The 20,057-nt window shown below is 42.3% G+C and overlaps 1 protein-coding gene and 1 long non-coding RNA gene across 6 annotated transcripts in view; one reads left to right on the top strand and one right to left on the bottom strand.

Annotated features, from left to right (window-relative positions):
• Positions 1–9,527, bottom strand: part of zeb2b (zinc finger E-box binding homeobox 2b) — a 76,000-nt gene extending 66,473 nt beyond the window's left edge. For 2 of the 5 annotated variants that reach the window (XM_055022827.1, XM_055022829.1), the window contains exons 1-2: positions 9,260–9,527; positions 8,156–8,358 (exon numbers count right to left, since the gene is read on the bottom strand). In XM_055022827.1, coding sequence (XP_054878802.1) covers positions 8,156–8,228 — 73 coding nt within the window. In that variant the 5' untranslated portion in view covers positions 8,229–8,358; positions 9,260–9,527. Of the gene's footprint in view, positions 1–8,155; positions 8,359–8,526; positions 8,677–9,259 lie in introns of those variants that run through there. The other 3 variants (XM_055022824.1, XM_055022828.1, XM_055022825.1) reach the window with 2 other exon arrangements.
• A 133-nt stretch (positions 9,528–9,660) lies between these two features.
• On the top strand, positions 9,661–14,726 carry LOC129353479 (uncharacterized). Its single transcript, XR_008605021.1, has 2 exons — positions 9,661–10,897; positions 11,281–14,726. It is a non-coding gene; the product is annotated as an uncharacterized LOC129353479 (long non-coding RNA).
• The last annotated feature ends 5,331 nt before the right edge of the window (positions 14,727–20,057 follow it).

Genomic DNA, 20,057 nt, shown 5'->3' with positions numbered 1-20,057 from the left:
AGCCCAGTGGCTCGCTCTCTCTCTCTCTCTCTCTCTCTCTCTCTCTCTCTCTGTGTGTCTCTCTCTCTCTCTCTCTCTTTGGTCTGAATTCACACCAGTCCACTTTAATCAAACCAGTTTCTTTGCCTGCCACTGGTTCATTTGGGACAATCAGACTCTGGTCCACCTTTAGCGTCAGCATCATGTGAACAAAGTGTAACTTTAACTTCATGATCAGACCAAAGGGCATTCTGGGTAAATACGACCAAAACAAAGACTGGACTCTAAATGTGTTTTACTAAAATCTGACGCTGCTACATGTTTGCTTCCATTTGGTGAAGGAAGTTGCGCTCAGTGTCTGCAGATGTTGTTGTGTCGTTTCCTTCAGTGATTCTTGATGCAGCGCCCCCACAGGCCAGGAGGGGAACAGGTTTTACCACAGCAGATGAAAATCTAACAAATGTTGCAACTTTGGTCGCCAATTGGACAATTTGTCCCTCAGACATAAGTCAAGACAAATCCAGCCTGCATAAAAACGACTCATTGTTGGGAGTGTAAACCAGACAACGAGACGGCAACCATAACGGCAAACTTTCTCTGTGAAGTTTGAAGCCGCGCTCTCTGTTTTCGCCTCTTGATTAAAAGGAGTAAATTTGTGTCATTATTTAGCATCCAAACGCGAAGCTAACTCCTTCAGAATACAAAACAGCCTGGAGGTTTCGCCAACATCTTCACCTGCATGCTGGCAAAGCAGAGCGGCGGAGGTGGAGACGGGGGGGGGGGGGTTGCAATCTCTCGCTGCACCGTCTCCCCCAACCCCTCCTTTTATAAATTACCTCATCAGTGAGTGAAATTAACACCGATTCTTGCAGGCAATTTCTCAATTTCCAATGCTAATTAGCTTTCTCTCTTTACTTTTAAATTCTGTAGCACCTGTTTAGGGGGAAGACATCTTAGGCAGTGCAGGCGCATTTAATCACAATTTTAATTAACCGTCCCCGTAGATGTGAAAGAGAAGCAATTATAATGCAGATGAATGATGATTTTTCCACATTAAATTGTTTTGTTTCTTCGTTATGTTGATTGCATAAATACTGGCGCCGTTCACTTTTTATCTACTGTAATTTTTTGTAATTGTTTTGCACGAAAAAAGAGAGAGAAAGCAGCAGAAAGGGGTTTTTTTTAACAGAGTTTGCTTTCTGACTAATTGTTTCATTTAGTTAACCGGTTAATCGCCAAAGACGCAGGCGCAGTTTCTGACACAAAAGCATGGAGGCGTGGATTGTTTGACCTTAACAAACTATTAAACCAAATGAAAGTCATCTAGTGTCTTTACTCAGCCTCCATTTTAACTACAGAGTGTATAGTTGTGAGTGAAAGCACAGATGGGTGCTACCGGGACGGACTCATAATCTTTATGCGCTCGTGAAAATATCATTGCGTTCAATGAAGGCGCTTTCGACTGCGTTTATTGCTCCTCGTTCTCTCAAACTTTGCTTTTACCTAAACGTGAGTCGCAGCGTTCGTCAGCAGAGGCGGATTTCCTTCCACTCTGCTGCAAAAAGTTGAGGTTGTGAAAGTGCGACTGTGAAAAAGCTTGCTGCAAGGCACAAAAACAGCTCCCAGAATCCCCTTGTGTTCACGTCCCTCCGCCCTTCACCACCCCAGCAGCACTCAGCCCCTAATCCCACTGAGCGCTGCTTTCAGTTTGCCCAGAGACCATGCAGGACGACGCCAACGGCCCACACTCACTCACACTCACACACACACTCACACACACTCTCTGTTTGCTCCGTTTCGTCACATGGACACTCACTTCTGCAACTCTGCACCTCAGTCATGTTCTTGTACCTCAACCTGAGTCAGAAGCTCCTCTTTTGGATATTAGCTGGAGGTAAACAGAGCATTAAATCCTGCGCCGGGGCCCAAACGGCCGTGGGACAATAAATTTGGCCCCGGCGTCTCCGAGTCTTTGTTCTCGGCTTAACCAAAGCGCCGCCGTCACAGCGTTTTCACCTCGGCGGCGTCACAAACCAGGAGAGACGTTAAAGGTGGGGAGGGAAGACTGAGACACAAGAGATGTAAAAGTGACAAGAAATGGATGCGAGCGTCATGAAAATGCTTGTGTTGTTTATCAGAACGCTGTGTGGCGTAAAGCAGCACAACTGGAGCAGCAGCTAAAAGTTTCATCACAAAAAGAGCAGATCAGCAGCATTAATCATCTTCAACCATTCAAAAACATCCCAATAATGCAACAACAAAACCTGCAGAATATGGACCAATTCCTCTCCACAATCCAGAGCATCGAGATTTACTAAATAACTGGTTCAGAAATAATATTTTCTTTCAAAAAAAGGTGAAGGTTGGTGGGAGGTGATCAACTCCGAACCATCTCCTCTAACATGTTTCAATTACCTGGTGAAAAAACATGTTGAGTTAATTAGAGGGGATTTATCACCACTTAACCCCAAAAAGGTTGACCTCAGATGACCCCGGGCTGAGAGGAGCTGCTTACGCAGCACTTTGCTTTCTGGATGGAACAAACTAAAGGACTTAGAAACAACTTATTCAGTCAAGATTATGACAAGAGAAAAGCTGAGCTGTCAGGTGACTTCATCCTGATGTGGAGGAGAAACTTCCATACAACCAGTTTTAGTGTGAATATCAAGAACATCAACACGATTTTCTGGTCTAATTTTGAAATACACTTGAAATAAGTAACTAATTGTAAGACGTAGCAGCTTAGTTTGAATCAATAAATCCTTAGTTTTGATAACATGAGAGAAATAATGTTGTTTTAATCAACATTAATGAATTATTGACGTAAAAAAAGCTCCTTTGTCTTTCCTGTAAGTTAGTTTTGTTCTGATTTGACGAACCCACCAGGAGGGCGGCGCCGATAGGCCGTGTCAGGTGGAGCAAACGGAGACGGTGGCATAAAGGTAACAATAAACGGGGCAAAGAGGAGGAAAATCTCGCCGCCTGCCCGCCGCCTGTCAGTGCGCCTGCTAATTGCAGATGTGCCAGTCTGCCATCATAATAAAATCAGAGGCAGGGCGGACATTAAGCACGACTGGCTCATTTGTGAGTCTGCTGAAAAGGTAGCACAAATGAATATTTCATTACCTTAATTACTAAGGAATACTCCTTTCCACCAGTCGCCGAATGAGTGTTGCTGTAACTAATTATGAAGCGTAATAACATTAGGGATACTGTGATTGCCAGTTTATAAGCTCGGCGCTGAGGTACAAACTGTGTTGGCTAACAATCAGGAAGGAAGGAAGGAAGGAAGTGGCTGGTTTTTCTCTCCAGCCGCTGCTACCTGAATGCTTCCACCAATCCGTTACGCCGCCTGCAGCCTTTTCGTGCCGCCGTTCACCTCTGCGGCCCACGGGCGCGTCCCCACGCCCGGCTGTAATGTATGACCGCCGATAAGGCCGTGAGAAAAAAACGGCCCAGTACAAGGTCTGCTTTGATGGCCATGCTAATTCCAATACCCCTAAGTAGTAAGAATAACAAAGTGGAGGGGAATTTATCTCAGGAATGCTGGAGCAAGACAGGCGAGCGATAAGGAAGTAGCTTCCCCTGGGTGGGGGAGAAGTAATTAGGCTGGGCTGAGCTGTTAGATGACTGGCCTGCCTGGCTGGCAGGACGGCAGCAGAAAAGGCTTCAGCCGCTGCAGTTTGAGCAAAAAGGAGAGGAAAGTGATACAAAGTCGTAAAGCCATGACCTAACCGGAGACAAAGCTGCGTGTCAGGGCTGAGTCACAAGCTTCAACTCATGTCTTCTGTTTCCTGAAACCTTTTCTAGGTCAGGAAATACCCGGCGAAGAACTTTGCGGCGGCGTTGGTTATCCGCCGGCCACACAAACCCAAACTCTGTCAGACTCCAACCTTGTGCGTGTCGGAAAGGCAGAGGACAGCGCTGTCGGTGTGATTATCCCCCGCTACCTGAAGAGGTGTTTGTTTGACATTCGCGTCTGACAAGCGGCGGGACATGAAGCGTTCAGGAGAGGAGGGGGGTCCCCTCTGCAGTCAGAACCCATTAACAGGGGCTCGACTTGGGCTACACATGTCCACCGACTGCAGCAGGATGACATTTAAAGGGGAAGATGTCTCAGCTCTCCTTGACTCACTCTTGCCAAAAGGTTAAACAGAACGTCGGAATAACAAGCAGGCCGCTGACCGCTCCCCTCGCTCGCCCGGCTGCAGCCTCCGCTTACCAAGGTGCTTGATCAGCGGCGAGATGAAAGCGGGAGGCGAGCGAAATCCGTGCAACCGCAAAATGAGCTAATTTTGGGGCCTAATCTCGCCTGGCGATCGGCTGCAATTAAATGGAGACAACACGTCTGAATTTGGGAGCACCGGGGAGACGAGGCCTCGTTAGAGACGGGAAAAGGAGCAAAAAGGAGTCACTTAGGTGGTACAGGGAGCAGGAAACCTCCTGAATAATGAAGTGCAGTTGGAAAGTGAGCGCTGATCAAATAGCATGTTCTATTATGTGGAATTAAAGGTGGGAACGGTGGGCGAGTCGGCCCAGATTTCCACATGTCACCCAGCCTTAATCTGCCGATCTGCTATTGATTCCTCCATGCAGCCCTGACCTTGCCAGGAGAGCTCTTCTGACAATCCGGCGTACATCAAGGAGTGTGTGAATTTCCCTAAATGCATGTGCGTGTGTGTGTGTGTGGGTGTGTGTGTGTAAGAGAGAAAGAGAGAGAGAACATCAGAGCGAGGAAAAACTGGAGGCTGCTTTCAACACTTGTTTGCACAAAGGTGTCATCTCCGAAAGCAGCTGCCGCGCAGAAACGGAGAAAAATGGGAAAATTATTTTAATGGCCAACACGACACACACACACACACACACTTTTCACACAAAAAGCGTTCACACAAGCACGGACCAGCTGTGATGTGTTTGTTCTTTTCATTTAATCTGCATTTAGGCTTTTGTTGCTCCATAATCCGGCTTGTTAAAAAGCTGGACCTGACAGGTTGGGATCGATGCTGCGGAGATGAATCGGAGCGGTTCTCCAAATGAAACACAAATACAAGCGCTCGGTTTTGGCGGAACAGCTGCTATCCGAGCGAGCGCACATGTAGCATTGTTGGGAACAAGAAGGTGTTTGTAAAGTTGTTTTTCATCGTCATCAACATTTAATTATGAAATCTGAACGCTAGTTTACACCTGCTCAGCAACCTGTCGCCTGTCGCGCCCAGACTCGAGGAAAGTCGAGGAAAATGTCGGAAAAGAAAAAAACAGGCGAGACGCGGCGGAATAAGTGCAAACAGCAGGACGAGGCCAAATAAAGACTTTACATTTTCACTCCAGAACAACTCAAATGAGGCATTTTTTTTTTAAATATATATATTTTAAAAGATGCATCCTCCTCCTACGCAATGCATAAAACATGCTGGCTTAGGGGTAAGGAGTGGAAAAAAAGTCTGAATGCATGCAGTTATTTGCCAGACCAATGAAGTTTCAATTTCTGTGTTTGCTTGTTTATCTGGGGAGAAACAAGAGAAGCGAGAAGGCATGAAGAGACGTGGGCCTTTTCTCCGACTCATCCTGCAGAGTCTGGAGTCTGACACCAGTTCAGGAGGAAAACGCCGCCGCCGCCGCTACGCTCACATCGCATCCCCCCACTCTGCCTCCACACAGCCAAAGCAGGGGTTAACATCACGGCTGCCTGGTAGGGCTTTATCCCGAACCGCTCCGAACAAAAGGCCCCTTTTGCAAACAGACTCCTACTTTTTTTTCCACCCCACAGTGTCCAAAGGTGTTTGCTGAAGTAAATCTGCCTAAATCCTGCCAGGAGGGGAGGGAAGGTGTTCCGATAATCCCTAAAAAGAAAGTTGTGGGTGAGAAACGGTGTCACATGACGGCTGGGGACGTCTCACTGTCCGTCCAGACGAGACACCTGCTCTCCTTATCTGCTCAAAGCAGCGTTTCTTTTGATTTGTATTTTTCTTTTTCCTGAGCGTCTGTGAATAGTGTGGGCATGCCATCTCGTAACACTATCTGCGTGTCAGGAGGGGCCGGGGGTCCCTGCTGGAGTACGGAGGCTATAAAAGGCTTGTAACCAGGGGACGAGCAACAAACAACCACAAACACCCTGGTTATTCCTCTCCAGCACCCACCCACCACTTTCTGCCTCCATTTTTCTCTTCTTCTTCTTCTTCCCTCCTCCCCCTCCTCTTTTCATCTCGGGCCCTTTTCTGATGCTGAATGCAAATGTGTAGCCCTGCTGCTGGCGGCGAGAGGGGCTGAATTGTGATTAAGGAGAAGAAGAAGAAGGAAGAAGGAGAAGAAGAAGAAGAGGAGGAGGCTCTTTTTTTCTCTCTTCTTCTTTGTTCTCCCCCCGGGGGGATGTTTACCAGGAGAGACACGGCGGATCAGATATGAAAGGCATTCAGGTCAGCATTGATGTGAGCGAAAGTGAAATCGTACCTAAGGCATTCCAAAGAGAGCCGCGGTGTCAGGGGGTCCGGGGCCGCCGGTGCCTCCTGCGAGTGTGTGTTCAGAGGCCGGCAGGCACACAAATATCTGCACACAGGCAGGAGGACGGCAGCCATCACAACGCACCCATGGTAACGAGAAAAATGTGTCAAGAAAGGAGAGAAACCAGGTCCGAACCGCCAACAATCAGCCTGCTCCGCTTTTAAAGCACAAACACACAGAGTGATTCTGAAACTGCTTTTTATCCATCACAGGATGAAATCTCCCTGAATGTGACTCCACTACAACTTTCATGTCTTCCACAGAGCAAATAATCCCAGATTTCCTTCCTCAGGAATCCAGCAGCTTCCTGCTGGGGTGCAGCCCCGTGTGGGAATGGCAGCCCGGACAACCCCCCGCCACTATTGACGGTATAAACATGTAAATGAAACACATTACCGCTGACAATCAATTGTCCGCGAGCGCCCTGCGAAACGCAGCCCTCCTCCTCCTGCTGCTGCTGCTTTCTCCTCTGTTTCTCCCTGCCTGGTGGAGGCAGGAGTTTCAAGGAAAGGTGCAAACTTTTAAAAAGCCAAAACTCCATATTCCTGCAGATTCCTGCTGCTCGGGGTTATGTAATCGCCGAGCGTTCCCAACGCTCCGGAGTCACGGCAGAAACACACCAACGCAGAGATTCTGTCATTTTCCTCCTTAAATGTTGCTGTTTGATGCTCGTGCTGCTTGAGCGAGAAAAAAACAATCCCAGGTGTGTGTGTGTGTGTGTGTGTGTGTGTGTTCCCGTTGGCCGCTCACAGCTGGACGTGACAGACAACACCTGGCGGGGGCCAAACTCTCAAACAACTTCACGCTGCTCGGATCAAGTTTCGCACCAGGAAAAGGCGAAGAGCCTCTTCTTTCTTCCTTTTTTCTTTCCGAGTAGCAAAACAAGCGAGGTTTGCAGAAACCAAATAATCTGGGATGATTTATTTGCATCAGACGATCTGGTTTGGTGAAATTAGGCGCCTTGGTTTGTGGGTTTCAGATTAGAAATGAAGCAGCAGCGAGGGGCTCGGCCGTCCCTCCATCAGGCAGGAAGAGAGGAGAGGGGCCAAGCCTCAGAGAGCCGCTGCATTCCCACCAGGGCAACAAGGAGGAGGACAAAACTGCTTTTTTCCTTTTTAAAAAAATCCGAGCCGCATCTCGACTGCTTCTTCAGTTTGGAAATGTTTTAATTTGCATTTCAATAATAAATATAATAAGTAAGAAGGAAAGAAAGGAGGAGAGAAAGCAGCTGATGAAGCCTTTTAACCCAGATCATAAATAAAAGAATAAATCCAATAAATCAGCTGTGGAGCAAAATGCTTCCCTGCTATTGATTGTTTGAAATCAATAGATGAAATCTGATCTGGATAAATAACCAGTGCGGCAGGAATTCACTTCAATAAAATACTACTAATAATAACAATAATAATAATAATAAATATTGGGACGCTCAGTTTATTCATTTCAAACGAGAAAAAAATGTGGATAAAAACAATAATATTAATTAAATAAAGTAACGCTTTGTGGATTATTTTACCTCTGATTTTAAAAAAGTTAAAAAAGTTCAATTTCCTCCTGGTTTCAGTTTGGAGCTGCAGACAGCAGCCCGGACCCGCAGCGGCTCCCGCAGCGGCTCCAACCCGGCCACCGCATCCACCCCGCACCCCACGCACAGCACGCGCTCCCCGGATCTGCTTACCGTTTTTCCGCCTCGGATTGGCTTGTTTTCGCCTCTTACACCTGGGGCCATCCGCCATGATCTCCTGCTTCATTGATAGGTGTGTGTGTGAGTGTGTGAGTGTGTGTGTGTGTGTATGTGTGTGTGTGTGGAAGGTGGTGGAGGAGGCTGGGGATCAGATGGCAGCTCGCATGGACTCGATCCCTGATTTTTCTGCTGATTTTCTGCAGGAGACAGAAACACGGAGCGTCAGGAGGGACAATTCTGGAAAATGGAAAAACGGAAATCTTCACTTTCATCAAGTTGATTTTATTTTAACCAGGAAATTTAATCTAATTATTTAAAAACTGCATTTATTTTATTTTATTTCATTTTTAAAAAGTATCACAAACCTGGTAAAATATTAATAAAGTGAATCCAAACTCCTGCTGATAATTCAATAAATGTCCAAAAAGACAAAATACTGAAATAAAGACGCGATTTGGACCCGAACCGGATCTGAGCCTCAATTAACGCGAAAACAGCAGAAATGAGACAAAACGCTGCTTTATTTCAGGTCCAAATGTCCCGAACCCGAACCGGGACCGGAACACATTAAAGATAAAAAAAAAACTCATTTTAGTTCCGATCCAAACTTTCTTTTTAACGCCGAATCTGAGCCGCTGGGTTCTGCGTTCCGCGCTGCGCGTCTTCACACATTTTGTTCCAGTCACAGGAATGAAAGCTGAGTTGGGTTCTGGTTGGGTTCTGGCGGCTCGGTTCGCCCGGATATTCACACATGATGTTGGTTCCGATGAGAACGCGAGGCTGGAAGAAACGGACCGAGACAGACAAGAGCTTCCCGGACCGGCGGGTCCGAGCCGGGACGCCTCCTCTTCATCCTCCTCTTCATCCTCCTCCTTTGTTGCATTAAATAAGGAAAGGTGAACCAGCAGCACCTTTCCTTCCTTCCTTCTTTCCTTCCTTCCTTCCCTCCTTCCTTCCACCTGCGCAGGTAAGCCGAAGTTCAGCTCCAAGTTTTTCGCGGACGCGCGCAAAGTTCAAATCCAAAGAAAATCCGAAAAAAAAAAGCCATAAAAAATAAATAAAAATAAATAAAAAGACGAGAGAGAAAGTCGCACCTACCTGCTTGTTTTTATTAAAGCGAGGCGCTAAAGACGCGTCTGTCTCTCAGACGGGAGCCGAGGAGGGATGACGGCGAGCGGATCCTTTTCCACCGGTGATAATAATAAAGCCTTAGAAATAAAAGCCTCAGAAATAGTTGGAGGAGGGAGGGACCGCTATTCCTGCTAGGGCAGGTTTACAACTGATGTCTTACACCCACTCCAGGAAACAAACCTGGGTAGGGACTGACGTGTTACGCCTCTTCTAATGACATTTTTTTCTCTCTCCTCTCCTTCCACCTCCTTTTCTCTGCCGTGCGGAACAGAGGAGGAAGAAGGAGAAGCCCCCTGAAACGCACGCCACCTATCTTCACGGGAGGGGATAATTGAGGAGAGTCAAACGTGAGCATCTTCTGGGTTCAAGTTGTTTTTTTTCCTCCTCTCTCTCTCTCTCTCTCTCTCTCTCTCTCTCTCTCTCTCTCTCTCTCTCTCTCTCTCTCCTCTCTCTCTCTCTCCTCCTCTCTGTTCTTTCTTTCTCGCAGAAGAAATGCGGCTCTTTATTTTTGCAGAATCAGACGGGAAGCGGCTGGACTCCAGTAAGGATCTTTTTTTTATTTCAAATATTCAAACTGCAGACTTTGATTTATTGAACATGTTTATTTACGTATCAGCGCACCTGCGTTGCGTCACCTGGATGCCAGGTGCGCCTCCAGGTATTTTTACCGCATGCAGAAATTCAGCCAGAAACTGTGCAAACTTTGCTGATATCTTGGCGCAATTAATGCGGAGGAATTTGAGAAAGTGTAAAAGTGGGTGAAATGTGGAAGTGGAGCGTGTGCGCGGCGCGGCGCGGCGCGGCGCGCGGCGCGGCAGGCTCCACCTTTGCGGCGTCCTGATTGGTTATGTAAATAAAGCGTTATTGTGTCCGGTCCTCCTGCAGCTCCGCACTGTATGGAGAATAAAATCATCAATCAAATCGGGAACCAAACAGATCGAAGCCCCGAAAACTAAACAGGAGAAAATTTATTTTAACTTTTTAAAAATATTGCTTCCAAAAGGAGCTTCATTTAGTTTATTTGGTTGATTTATTAAATGAATTAGTTTTTATGTGTTTCTTCCTTTTTCCCTTTGTCTGTAGGTGCGAGCAGAGGCTCAAATAAGGGGCGGGGGCCAGAGGGCAGCAGTGGCCACCTTCTGCCCCCCAACCAGAAATAAATAATACTTTATTTAAAAGAAGAAAATCAATTCTGCAACTTTTAAGTATTTATTTAGTCTTTTAGAGGAGTGATGTCACTGAAATATATCTTTTAAAAAGCAAAGATCAGATTTATTTATTTATTAGTAATTATAATTTATGTTTTTGTCATTAGAGCCATTAACAAGCTGCAACATCTATTTATTATCTTGGATGTATTTTTTTTCCTGCTGCTGTTTGATTTCACCAAACTAAAAATACCCTGAATGCATCGTTTTAATATTTCGTCTGCAGCAGCAGGACTTGCATCCTCGGTGTGTTTTGGGTTTTATTTTACATTTTCTTCTTTTCTCTTCTTAAATGTTTTCATCCAAAACAAAGAGGATGAGGAGGAGGAGCGTCTGTCCTGGATGCAGTCCTGGCTGAATTATCGTCATGCGTAATTTACTGCCACGGAGCGCGCATGTAAACCAAGCACACACACACACACACACACACACCACACACACACACACACACACACACACACACACACACACACACACACACAGGCTGGAGTGGCCTCCTCTGTGGGGCCACATATTCACCGTGAAAACGGATTACAGTGTCTGTGTGACCTGCAGGGCACCTTGTGCTTAATGAATATATGGCTTTAAATCAGGGGATTTATTGACTTTGTGCATTTTAATAAAAAATTCCCATTTTGTTTTATTTTTGGAAAAATAAGAAAAGATGACTTCTTGTGTTTTTCCTCTGAATAAAACCTGAAACCTTCAAAATGTCTGTTTGACTTGGATCCTGTGAATTTGCTCTGCGTGTTTCTGCCTCTTGTGTTTTATTCTCCGCAGCGTTGAGCCTTGCAGGCGGCGCTGCAGAGAGGCAGCAGGGATGCTGCTGCGCTGTCTCCTCGCTGGAGTTCAGCTCCTGTTTTCCAGCTCGGGTTACGCAGCTGCTGCTCTGCCACGGAGTGAGTCGGCAGCAGAAACTCGACGAGACGCGGCTTCAGGATCTAAACGACGAGCCGCGTCGCAGCACCTGCTGCAAACAGCTTGGATTCGGCACATTTCGCCCATTTCTTGCTGCGGTTTGAGTCGGAACCGGCCTGGATTCGGACCCAGAGACGGGATGCCGACGCACAGCGAGCCTCGGGGTCTGAGCTCGGTTCTACTCGTTGTGCATCCAGCAGCTCAGCCGCCAGGCGTCCCTGATTATTGGCCTAATTTAGATCTGAGAGTCACGTGACGACGCAGAGCATCCAGCCGTGAATTCAGGCTCCGTCCTGTCAGGAGAAATCAGATGCTTCTCCCAAACCTGTTGCGAGACGGAGAAGAGGATTTTGCATAAAAGAATTCCTCAGAAATGCAAAATATTTCCACTCAGTCGTGGTTTAATCCTGGATGAGGATTTAGACGGGAAAATGTTTCTGGCTTCCAGATTCGTTTAAACACACATGAGGCAACGCTTCGCCCTCCAATCTGATCCCTTTCCAAGCAAAACAATGATTCAGCTTCTCCAGATTCACAGATCCGACTGTTCTTCAGCCAGATACCGATCTGATTGGATCCGATCGGTTCTGATCTGATCGGTTCTGATCAGGCAGGACCTTTTGGGTCATGACATCAACTAAAAATGGGTCAAAAGTTACATTTAATTCACCTTTTTATGTTCCTAGAGAGATAAAAAGGTGAACAACATGAAGAAGTTTCAGGTAAATTTCTGTTAATTTACAACAAAACTAAAATAAACAACTCAACATAAAATCTTTGATTTACACAATTACAAAGAATAAAACTGAGGTAACAAATTATTTCCTCAATTTACAGTTTGCAAATCCTGGATTTAGTTTTTATAAAGTATAATTAAAACCTTTTAATTGATTATACATTTTCAGTACCTCTGCAGATAAATTGAAATTATGTATAATTACTCATTTTAAGCAACTTTATAAGTAAATATAGAGGATAATTTGGCGTCGTTTACCAAGCGATGTGGTAAAACACAACTTTGAATTCTTTAATTTGCTCCAAACTGTTTCTTAACACACTAATGTCACCATAAAGTTAGTAAAATGGAGCTTAAGCAACAAACAGTGAACTATAAAACCAATAAAAAACTAATATTACAGCAAATTATCACAACCGAATGCTGCAGATTCCTCTTTTTAATTCTTATAACAACTTTACAGTCAACACATTTTTATTATATTCTAGAATATGATGCAGTACATTCTATCACTTCACATGAAGTGAATTAAACTAACTTAATTTTACGTTCATCTAAATTATGGAGTCAACATGGAAACGTAAATATAGAGAATACATTCCTGCAGCTTTACGCTCAAATTACAGAAAAAGTTGTATAATTTACTGCAAACCACTTGAATTTGTGCTTTAATCTACAAGAAGAAATCAGAATAAGGAGCAATTATTGATCAATTTTATAAAATAATACAGGAAATTATGTCAAAAGGAAACAGAAAACTGCAGTTCAGTTCTTGTTTAATTAAAAAAACTAAACATTTAGTTGGATTTGTTGCTTTGAACACTGCGCAGATTTCTCTAAAAGCTGATATTAAAAATAAAAATTATAGTTTTTAACCAAAATGAATCAGAATCTCAGTGAGGCAAAGATAAAGTCAAAGCTCTTAAAACAAACAAATATATTAATAAATATATTTGTACTTGAAATTGTATTATGATATTTTGTAGTAGTATTGTGAACACTATAAGAAATGATCATAAAAAAGTATTTATTGCTAATTTATTCAGTTTAGTGTGGATGTGATAAACACAAATACAAACATTTCCAGTTGTATTGTGATTAAAAATGTGATTTACGTCACTAAGCTGCAACTTATTTTAATCATTTTTCTATTTTATTGATATTTATAGATACTCTGATGAAACAAACTGTTTAATCAGAGTTTAAACGTCATTAAGTAGAATTCATCCAATGACAAGGAATTTATCGCGATAAATGATACACGATAAGATAAATGATCATTTCCACAATTTTTGTAAAACATTTAACGCCTAACAGATAGTTTGAGTCATTAATTAGATTTTTTTGTGACGATGACAAATCAAAATTTCTATCATGACAAAAATGTATCGCAATAAATGATAAACGATAAATAATTAACAATATAAAACATTTAAAAGACAAATCAAGTCTCAGTAACAGTTATTTGAAGATATCTGCAAAAAGTCAAATTAGGATTTAATTTGTGAATCAAATTCAAATTAAAAAAGCTCTAATGGAGACGAAACGCCGGCCTAGTTCAATCACATGTATTTGTTTACCTTTAAGATCACAGAACCCCAGAGTTTTCAGTTCCTGCACTTTATCATTTGGTTCTGGGAATATGAGAAGTTTTAAGGACTGAAAGTTTTCACGGAGTAAATACCAATTATCACGACTTTTTGTGATGCAGAAGCCAAACGCAGCCGATCTGACCGCAGATAAAACCGGCAGGGAGGGACAGTTTGCAAATCTACTCCTACGATTCAAAGCAGCTGTCAAGCGGCTGCAGCTCAGCCTCTCGAGTGTTAAACCCTCAGCAAACAGTTTGTGTGTTTCAGCCCTGAGAGCAACTTTTCTGCTCTTTTTCAAATTAAAGTAACGGTTGTTGTTCAGACGGATCGCGTCTCCTCCTCGCTCTCGTTTGGAACATCAAAACTCGGCGTCTCTCGGCGGGGCTCGGCTCTGTGATGACCACGCCACAAAAACACCAGAGAATGACGGACAATTAAAGAACGAGAGGCGAAGGCTGGACTCTGTGAAAACATGCAAAACGAATCTGGTTTACATTGGCCACCAGCGAGGGAGAGGCAGAGGAGAGACGCTCGCTTCTCTGAGCAGTTTTGATCTCACTCAGTTGGGGAAGAAAGCTCGCCAGGAGAACAAGAACGCTGCAGAAACAAATGATCACTGCAAAAAAAGTATTGATTTTCATGTTGTTCTTGTTAGCTGAAAACTGAGCCGAGGCTTCTACAAATGACCACTTATCCAACCGAGGCTCTTGTAAAACAGACAAACATACGATGTGTTTTCTTTCCTGTAAAAAGAGGTCAGATGCTTTGTGGTTTCTAAAGCATCCACTGAATAAAACTCACTTTCTTTTTTACTTCTTTCGCTGTGAGTACCTCAGATCCAGATGTTTGAGTTGTTTTTGTCGTCTCTGGCAATGTGAGCAATCAATATTCAGAAAATAACCATCAAATTCAAACGCTTGGTTAGTTACATGGAGTTCATGGCTGATATCCAAAAATAAATGATTCCTGTTGCAATCGTTCATTATTCTCTGGCTTTTATTTCACAATTTCTTAAAGGTGACATTACGCTTCCTTGAACAGGTTAGGATACAAAACATGTTAATTGGATGTTTTGCACAAAATTATTCTCAGATAATGAAATTTCAGTTTGTTTCGAGCTGTTTCAGGACACCTTGCCACTTTAAATTCAAGTAATCTGCTGCAACGTTGAATATGGCAGCAAACAGATGCACAATTACACAGCAGTACATCTTTGAAAAGCAGAAGTGGAGCCTCCTGCACAACCGACAACAATTCAGCAACTGGATTCTGGATTCGAAGTGAACAACAAAACACTTTCCCACTTTTTCCAGCAGCCATTGTACAACGATCAAACCAGCTAATCAAATGTGTTGGAGCATAGCTTGGGTTGCTAAGTAACGGGGGGAACTCTACCGGGGTTGCTAAGTAACGGGCGGAACTCTTCTGGGGTTGCTAGGCAACTGATTTTTGTCAATCCTTTCCGGACGTTTTGGAAACGACTCGTTTTCCATTCACCAAAAAATAAAAACAAACATTGACTTATTTTCTAACGCTTGGGCTTTTTTAAAATTAGCGGTAGAAACCCAGATGGAAAACCACAAAACAAAAGATATCAGGAAATGAAATATTACATACAAAAATCGTTCTGATAAATGGCCGACGTGTCACGACAGGCAGCGGAGTTAGCAAGTAGGAATGAAGCGGGAGTGAGCTGGACTGGCTGTTTGCAACAGATACTGAATCTATTAAAAATGTGCAGTCAAATTAATAAGAAGATAAGAATGTTTTAGATATGAAACAATCTGCAAAGAAGAATATAACGAATATTTACAATTTGGTTGTAAATTACAAAATTACAATTTGGTTCAAATAGAATAAAAATATGCAAAACGTTCAGTGAAAACGGAAACCATCAGTAAAAATTAGCTGCCTGCGATATTAACTGCCTGTTTTATTAGTTTAAACACATAGTCTACTTTAAAATGCATTATCACGACAGCGGAAATAAGGATTTAATCTGCAAACTGCTTTTTCTTTCAAAAATAATAAAAATAATTTAAAAATCAGGGAAAAAGCAGGAAAAAAATCCAGTTGAATCTGCAAATAGATGGCTGTTCATTTAACATTATTATAATTATTTTTATTATTAGTTGTGTAAATACATATTTATATATGTATTTATCTTTTTGAATTGATATTTTATTGTTTATTCTTTGTTTCTTTTTCACTAAATTATATTTTATTTAACTTTACTTTATACCCTGAGAGTTGATTGTGCATAAACTCAATGAATATATTACAAAAGAATTAACTGAGTTGATTCAGATCAGTTACTTGTTAAAACCTGAAGTTTTAAGGCGACCAGAGCTGCTGTGTTACTCTGTGATTTAAAAGCAATAAAAACAATAAGTGATAAGACTGAACATGATCTGCCTGGGCTGAGCGTGAATCAAAGTAAGTGGCTGGTTCTCTGGCTAAACAATCACAGGAAAGATCCAATCATGTTGGCAGCAGACACAAAGAGGCGTTTGCACATACAGAATGCATAATGCGCCGTCTAACTGTCTGATCCCGTCACAGTCTCTGCATAAGTGCCACCAAAACAAATCCAGCACATTTACTGTACTCCACAAATAAAATGGTTCTGATTGGGATGCTGATAGATCCCTCAAGAAAACTTTTTACTCCAAGATGAAAAAAGGCGCCTTATCGCTCACTGGAATGAATAATTGACGGCGTCTCCGATGAATAATTAATCAAACATTTGAATAATTGTTGTAGCTCTAATCTCGACAGACATTTGCATATCTGCGTGCTCTTAATATCTGCCTATGTATATGAGGTTACATCCTCCCAGGACACGGAGATAGAATTAAAAGATTGAGCATTCATATGCACAGACCTTGACCCACTCAGTCAGAGCCGTCCACATAAACCCAGATCAGCTGCAATAAAACGCTGCAAACAGAGGGAGAGAAATTTGTTTACCAAACTGGTATTGATAAGGTTGGAAAAACAAGATTTGCAATCATACTGCAAAACCTGGAAACCAAACACTCAAAGGAATATGTTAACTTACAGGAGGATAATTATTTCACATGCTAATGTTATGAAAACACAACTGTGTTCTCTACGACAGAGTCAGAATTGATTTTCAGTCTTTTAAAGCTGAAAAGTTCAGATCCAAATGTTTGGAAATAGAGTTTTTATATTATTAAAATAATTATTGACAACTGTACTGAAGTTCAGGAGACAGGTTTTAGCTAAACAACAATGGTTTATCTTTGCACTAATTTCACTCAACTTAGCCACATTAGCTAATGTGGCTAAGTTGAGCCACATTAGCCTTCCTTTAACTTAAGTTAGAGAGTTTCTTACGTCTAATTTTCTGGACAAAAAGAACAACTAGGTAAAATATCACTTAGTTCATCTAATTAACTTACCTTATCTTACTTTAGCTTAATTTATTTCAGTTTAGCTACATTAGCATAGTGCACCTAAAATGCCTTACCCTAGTTTAGCTCTCCTGTGGTTAGCCTTCTTTAGCTTAACCTAGCTTATGTTATGTTCCTTATCTTAGCTCAGTTTACTTTATCTTAGTTTATGCTAACTGAGATTAACCTCACTAATTTAAACTTAGTGTAGTCTTTTTTATCTACCTAGTTTAGCCTATGTTAGCTTAGCTTAGCTTACCTCAGTACTTGTCAGATGTTAGCTGGATCTGGACTGAAACGTTTGGAAAATTTGAGGCAAACTCCTCCAAATACTTTCACAAAGCCTGCAGAACTTCAAATTCAGACCATTTGGGAGATTTATCACCTGATAATAACCAGCTAGTGATTCAAACATAATGAGCTCTTCTGTATTCAGTGTATAAACATATCTGACATAAAACTTCAGTTTTGAAATGTGTTCATTTCACAGTAAAAGCCATAAATTCAGCTAATGGTGAGCATCATTCCTTTAGGAGGGAGAAACATTCCCAGTGTGTGTGTTCGGGCGTGGCGGTGGCGTTGCAACATGAACTCATCAAAAACCATTATGGTTTACTGGGATTCTCAGCTCAAGCTGGACCTGGGATTGTCTTCAGTAATTGTTCTTAAAGGATCATCTCAGAGATTTCAAATGCAAGCCTAACCAAAGATATGTTGAGCACACAGGATGCTCGACTACGAAGAGGAAATTTGAAACATTATGTAATCTGAGGAAACACAAAACTATATTATGAAAATATAGTTTCAACTTTTAACGAAAACACAAAAACCTATCAAGTATTTTTTATAGTCCCTACTGCAAATATCTTAGGATACTTGAAAAAAAGCAAAATTAACTTTGCAGCAAGATATAGGCGCTTGTTTTAAATCAATAATTTCTTAATACTGATTAAAGATAATATTGTTACCAGTAGAACTATTTTTTTTATCAATATTAATGAATTATTGACTTAAAATTAACTTAAACAAAAGTTTAAAGGAACTTTTGCTGAAAAATTGCTTGTTTTTGCCGTATTTCAGATATTTGCACTAGAAAATAAACAAAAATACTTGGTAAGATTTTGATTTGGAAAGCTTTTTGACATAATCAATAAAAACTGCTGAGATCATATTAAAATGAGCTTAAAGATCCGAAATATTTCAGTGCCTAAGAAGCCGCAGTACATTGTTGTTTCCCTCCTTCATTGTCACTCAGTGAAGTCCAAAGTGTCTTGGTGTTTTCGTCGGTCCACTGAGAAACAGCGAGTGGGAGCTTGTGACTGTGAATCGTGTTGCATGATTAGTCAGGGTTAAGATGGATGAAACATTACGTCTGGTTCAGGAAAAGGTCATGCTTGGTTCATTTGTTGCCAATAATCAACCAAAAAGCTGAACTTTGTGGCAAAATCAGCAAAACCTTTAATTCCTGAATAAGTTTCCTCACTTGAGGCTTTATTTGTTTCCGCCTTTCTAGCAAGTTTCCAACTTTTTCTGCTGATTCACAGAAACGTGGGGACTCAAGTTGCAACATTTGTTACATTTTAAGCTACCGTTTCAAATTATCCAGACTTTGAAAAAGCTGTTCCCCTCCTGGCCTGTGGGGGCGCTGCATCAAGAACCACTGAAGAAAAAGACACCAAAACCTCTGAAGACACTCAGAGCAACTTCCTAAATAAAAATGGAGTTGTATCAAATTTTAGCGGTTATTTATCTTAGGTAAAAGACAACGAACGTTTGTTTTGGTTGTATTTACCCAGAATGCCTTGTGCTGTAGTCCACTTCCTACAGCAGAAACACAAAATCTTAGAAAGTATTTTTATCCAGTTTAAAGTGCAAATATCTTTTGTACATCGAAATTAGATAAAACAAACTTATAAGAAACTTTTCTGACAGATATAGGAGCTTCTTTAAGTGGAACAAATACTTTTTGTCAAGTTATTTTTTTCTTATTTCCAGTGAGGTCACCAAACAGACTGGTTTCCTCATGACTCTCTAACATGTTCAGGATAACATCCCAATTGAGCAAAGCTTTCACTCTCATCGCTTTCCTGCACAGCTAGCTAAACCGCAGATAAAAGTGTGTGTGTGTGTGTGTGTGTGTGTGTGTGTGTGTGTGTGTGTGTGTGTGTGTGTGTGTGTGTTGGCTTGCGTATTGGGAGCCGAGTCAATGATTCGTCTTTTGATCCTGGCGTGCTTGTTGTCAAAAGCCGCCTGGATTGAAGAGACTGTTGGCCACAATTGACTGTGACAATTAGGGCACGATCACAGTCCCTGAGTGGAGCACTTAAAGGCTAATTTACATGTCACTTTGGCGAATTAAAAAAAAATAATAATAGCAAGAAAAGATATTCTGCCTTGCCCTCCTTGCCTCCCACCTCCTCGTCTCTCTATCTACTCCCCTTTTTATTCCTCCATGCCTTGTAAACTGTAATTTGTACACTGCTTAAGGCAATGGGCAGAAGAGAAGCAACCGGCATTTCCATTTGAAAAGAGGCAATCACCAGGCCACTGCTGAGCCTTTTGTCCAGCCGTGTTGGTGGGGGGTGGCGGCAATTTGCAGGCAGAGAAGTTAACCTTCTGCTGAGGTACATTACACACACGGCTCACGCCTACAGTATGCAGATCCACCGCTGATGTTTAGGTCTGATATTGTTCTAATACCGAACACTGGAGGAGCGTCATGTTGATGATGGAACCACAGGAAACAGACACAGTGTGGTTTGTTAAATGTTCACAAGGAAAGTTGAACTTTCTGTTCTTCCTGTCTCAGTTGGGGCTCCTGCACTTCCTGGACCTGAGTCTTCTTTCTCCTGTTTGTTTTTCAGCCGTTATAATTATGTAATAACGAAAAACACG

Source organism: Poeciliopsis prolifica, unplaced genomic scaffold, assembly GCF_027474105.1.
Source record: "Poeciliopsis prolifica strain line A6 unplaced genomic scaffold, Auburn_PproV2 SCAFFOLD091, whole genome shotgun sequence".
NCBI classification, from domain to species: Eukaryota; Metazoa; Chordata; class Actinopteri; order Cyprinodontiformes; family Poeciliidae; genus Poeciliopsis; species Poeciliopsis prolifica.
The sequence above is the reverse complement of the archived record's forward strand: the minus strand, read 5'-3'. Positions and strand labels throughout refer to the sequence as shown.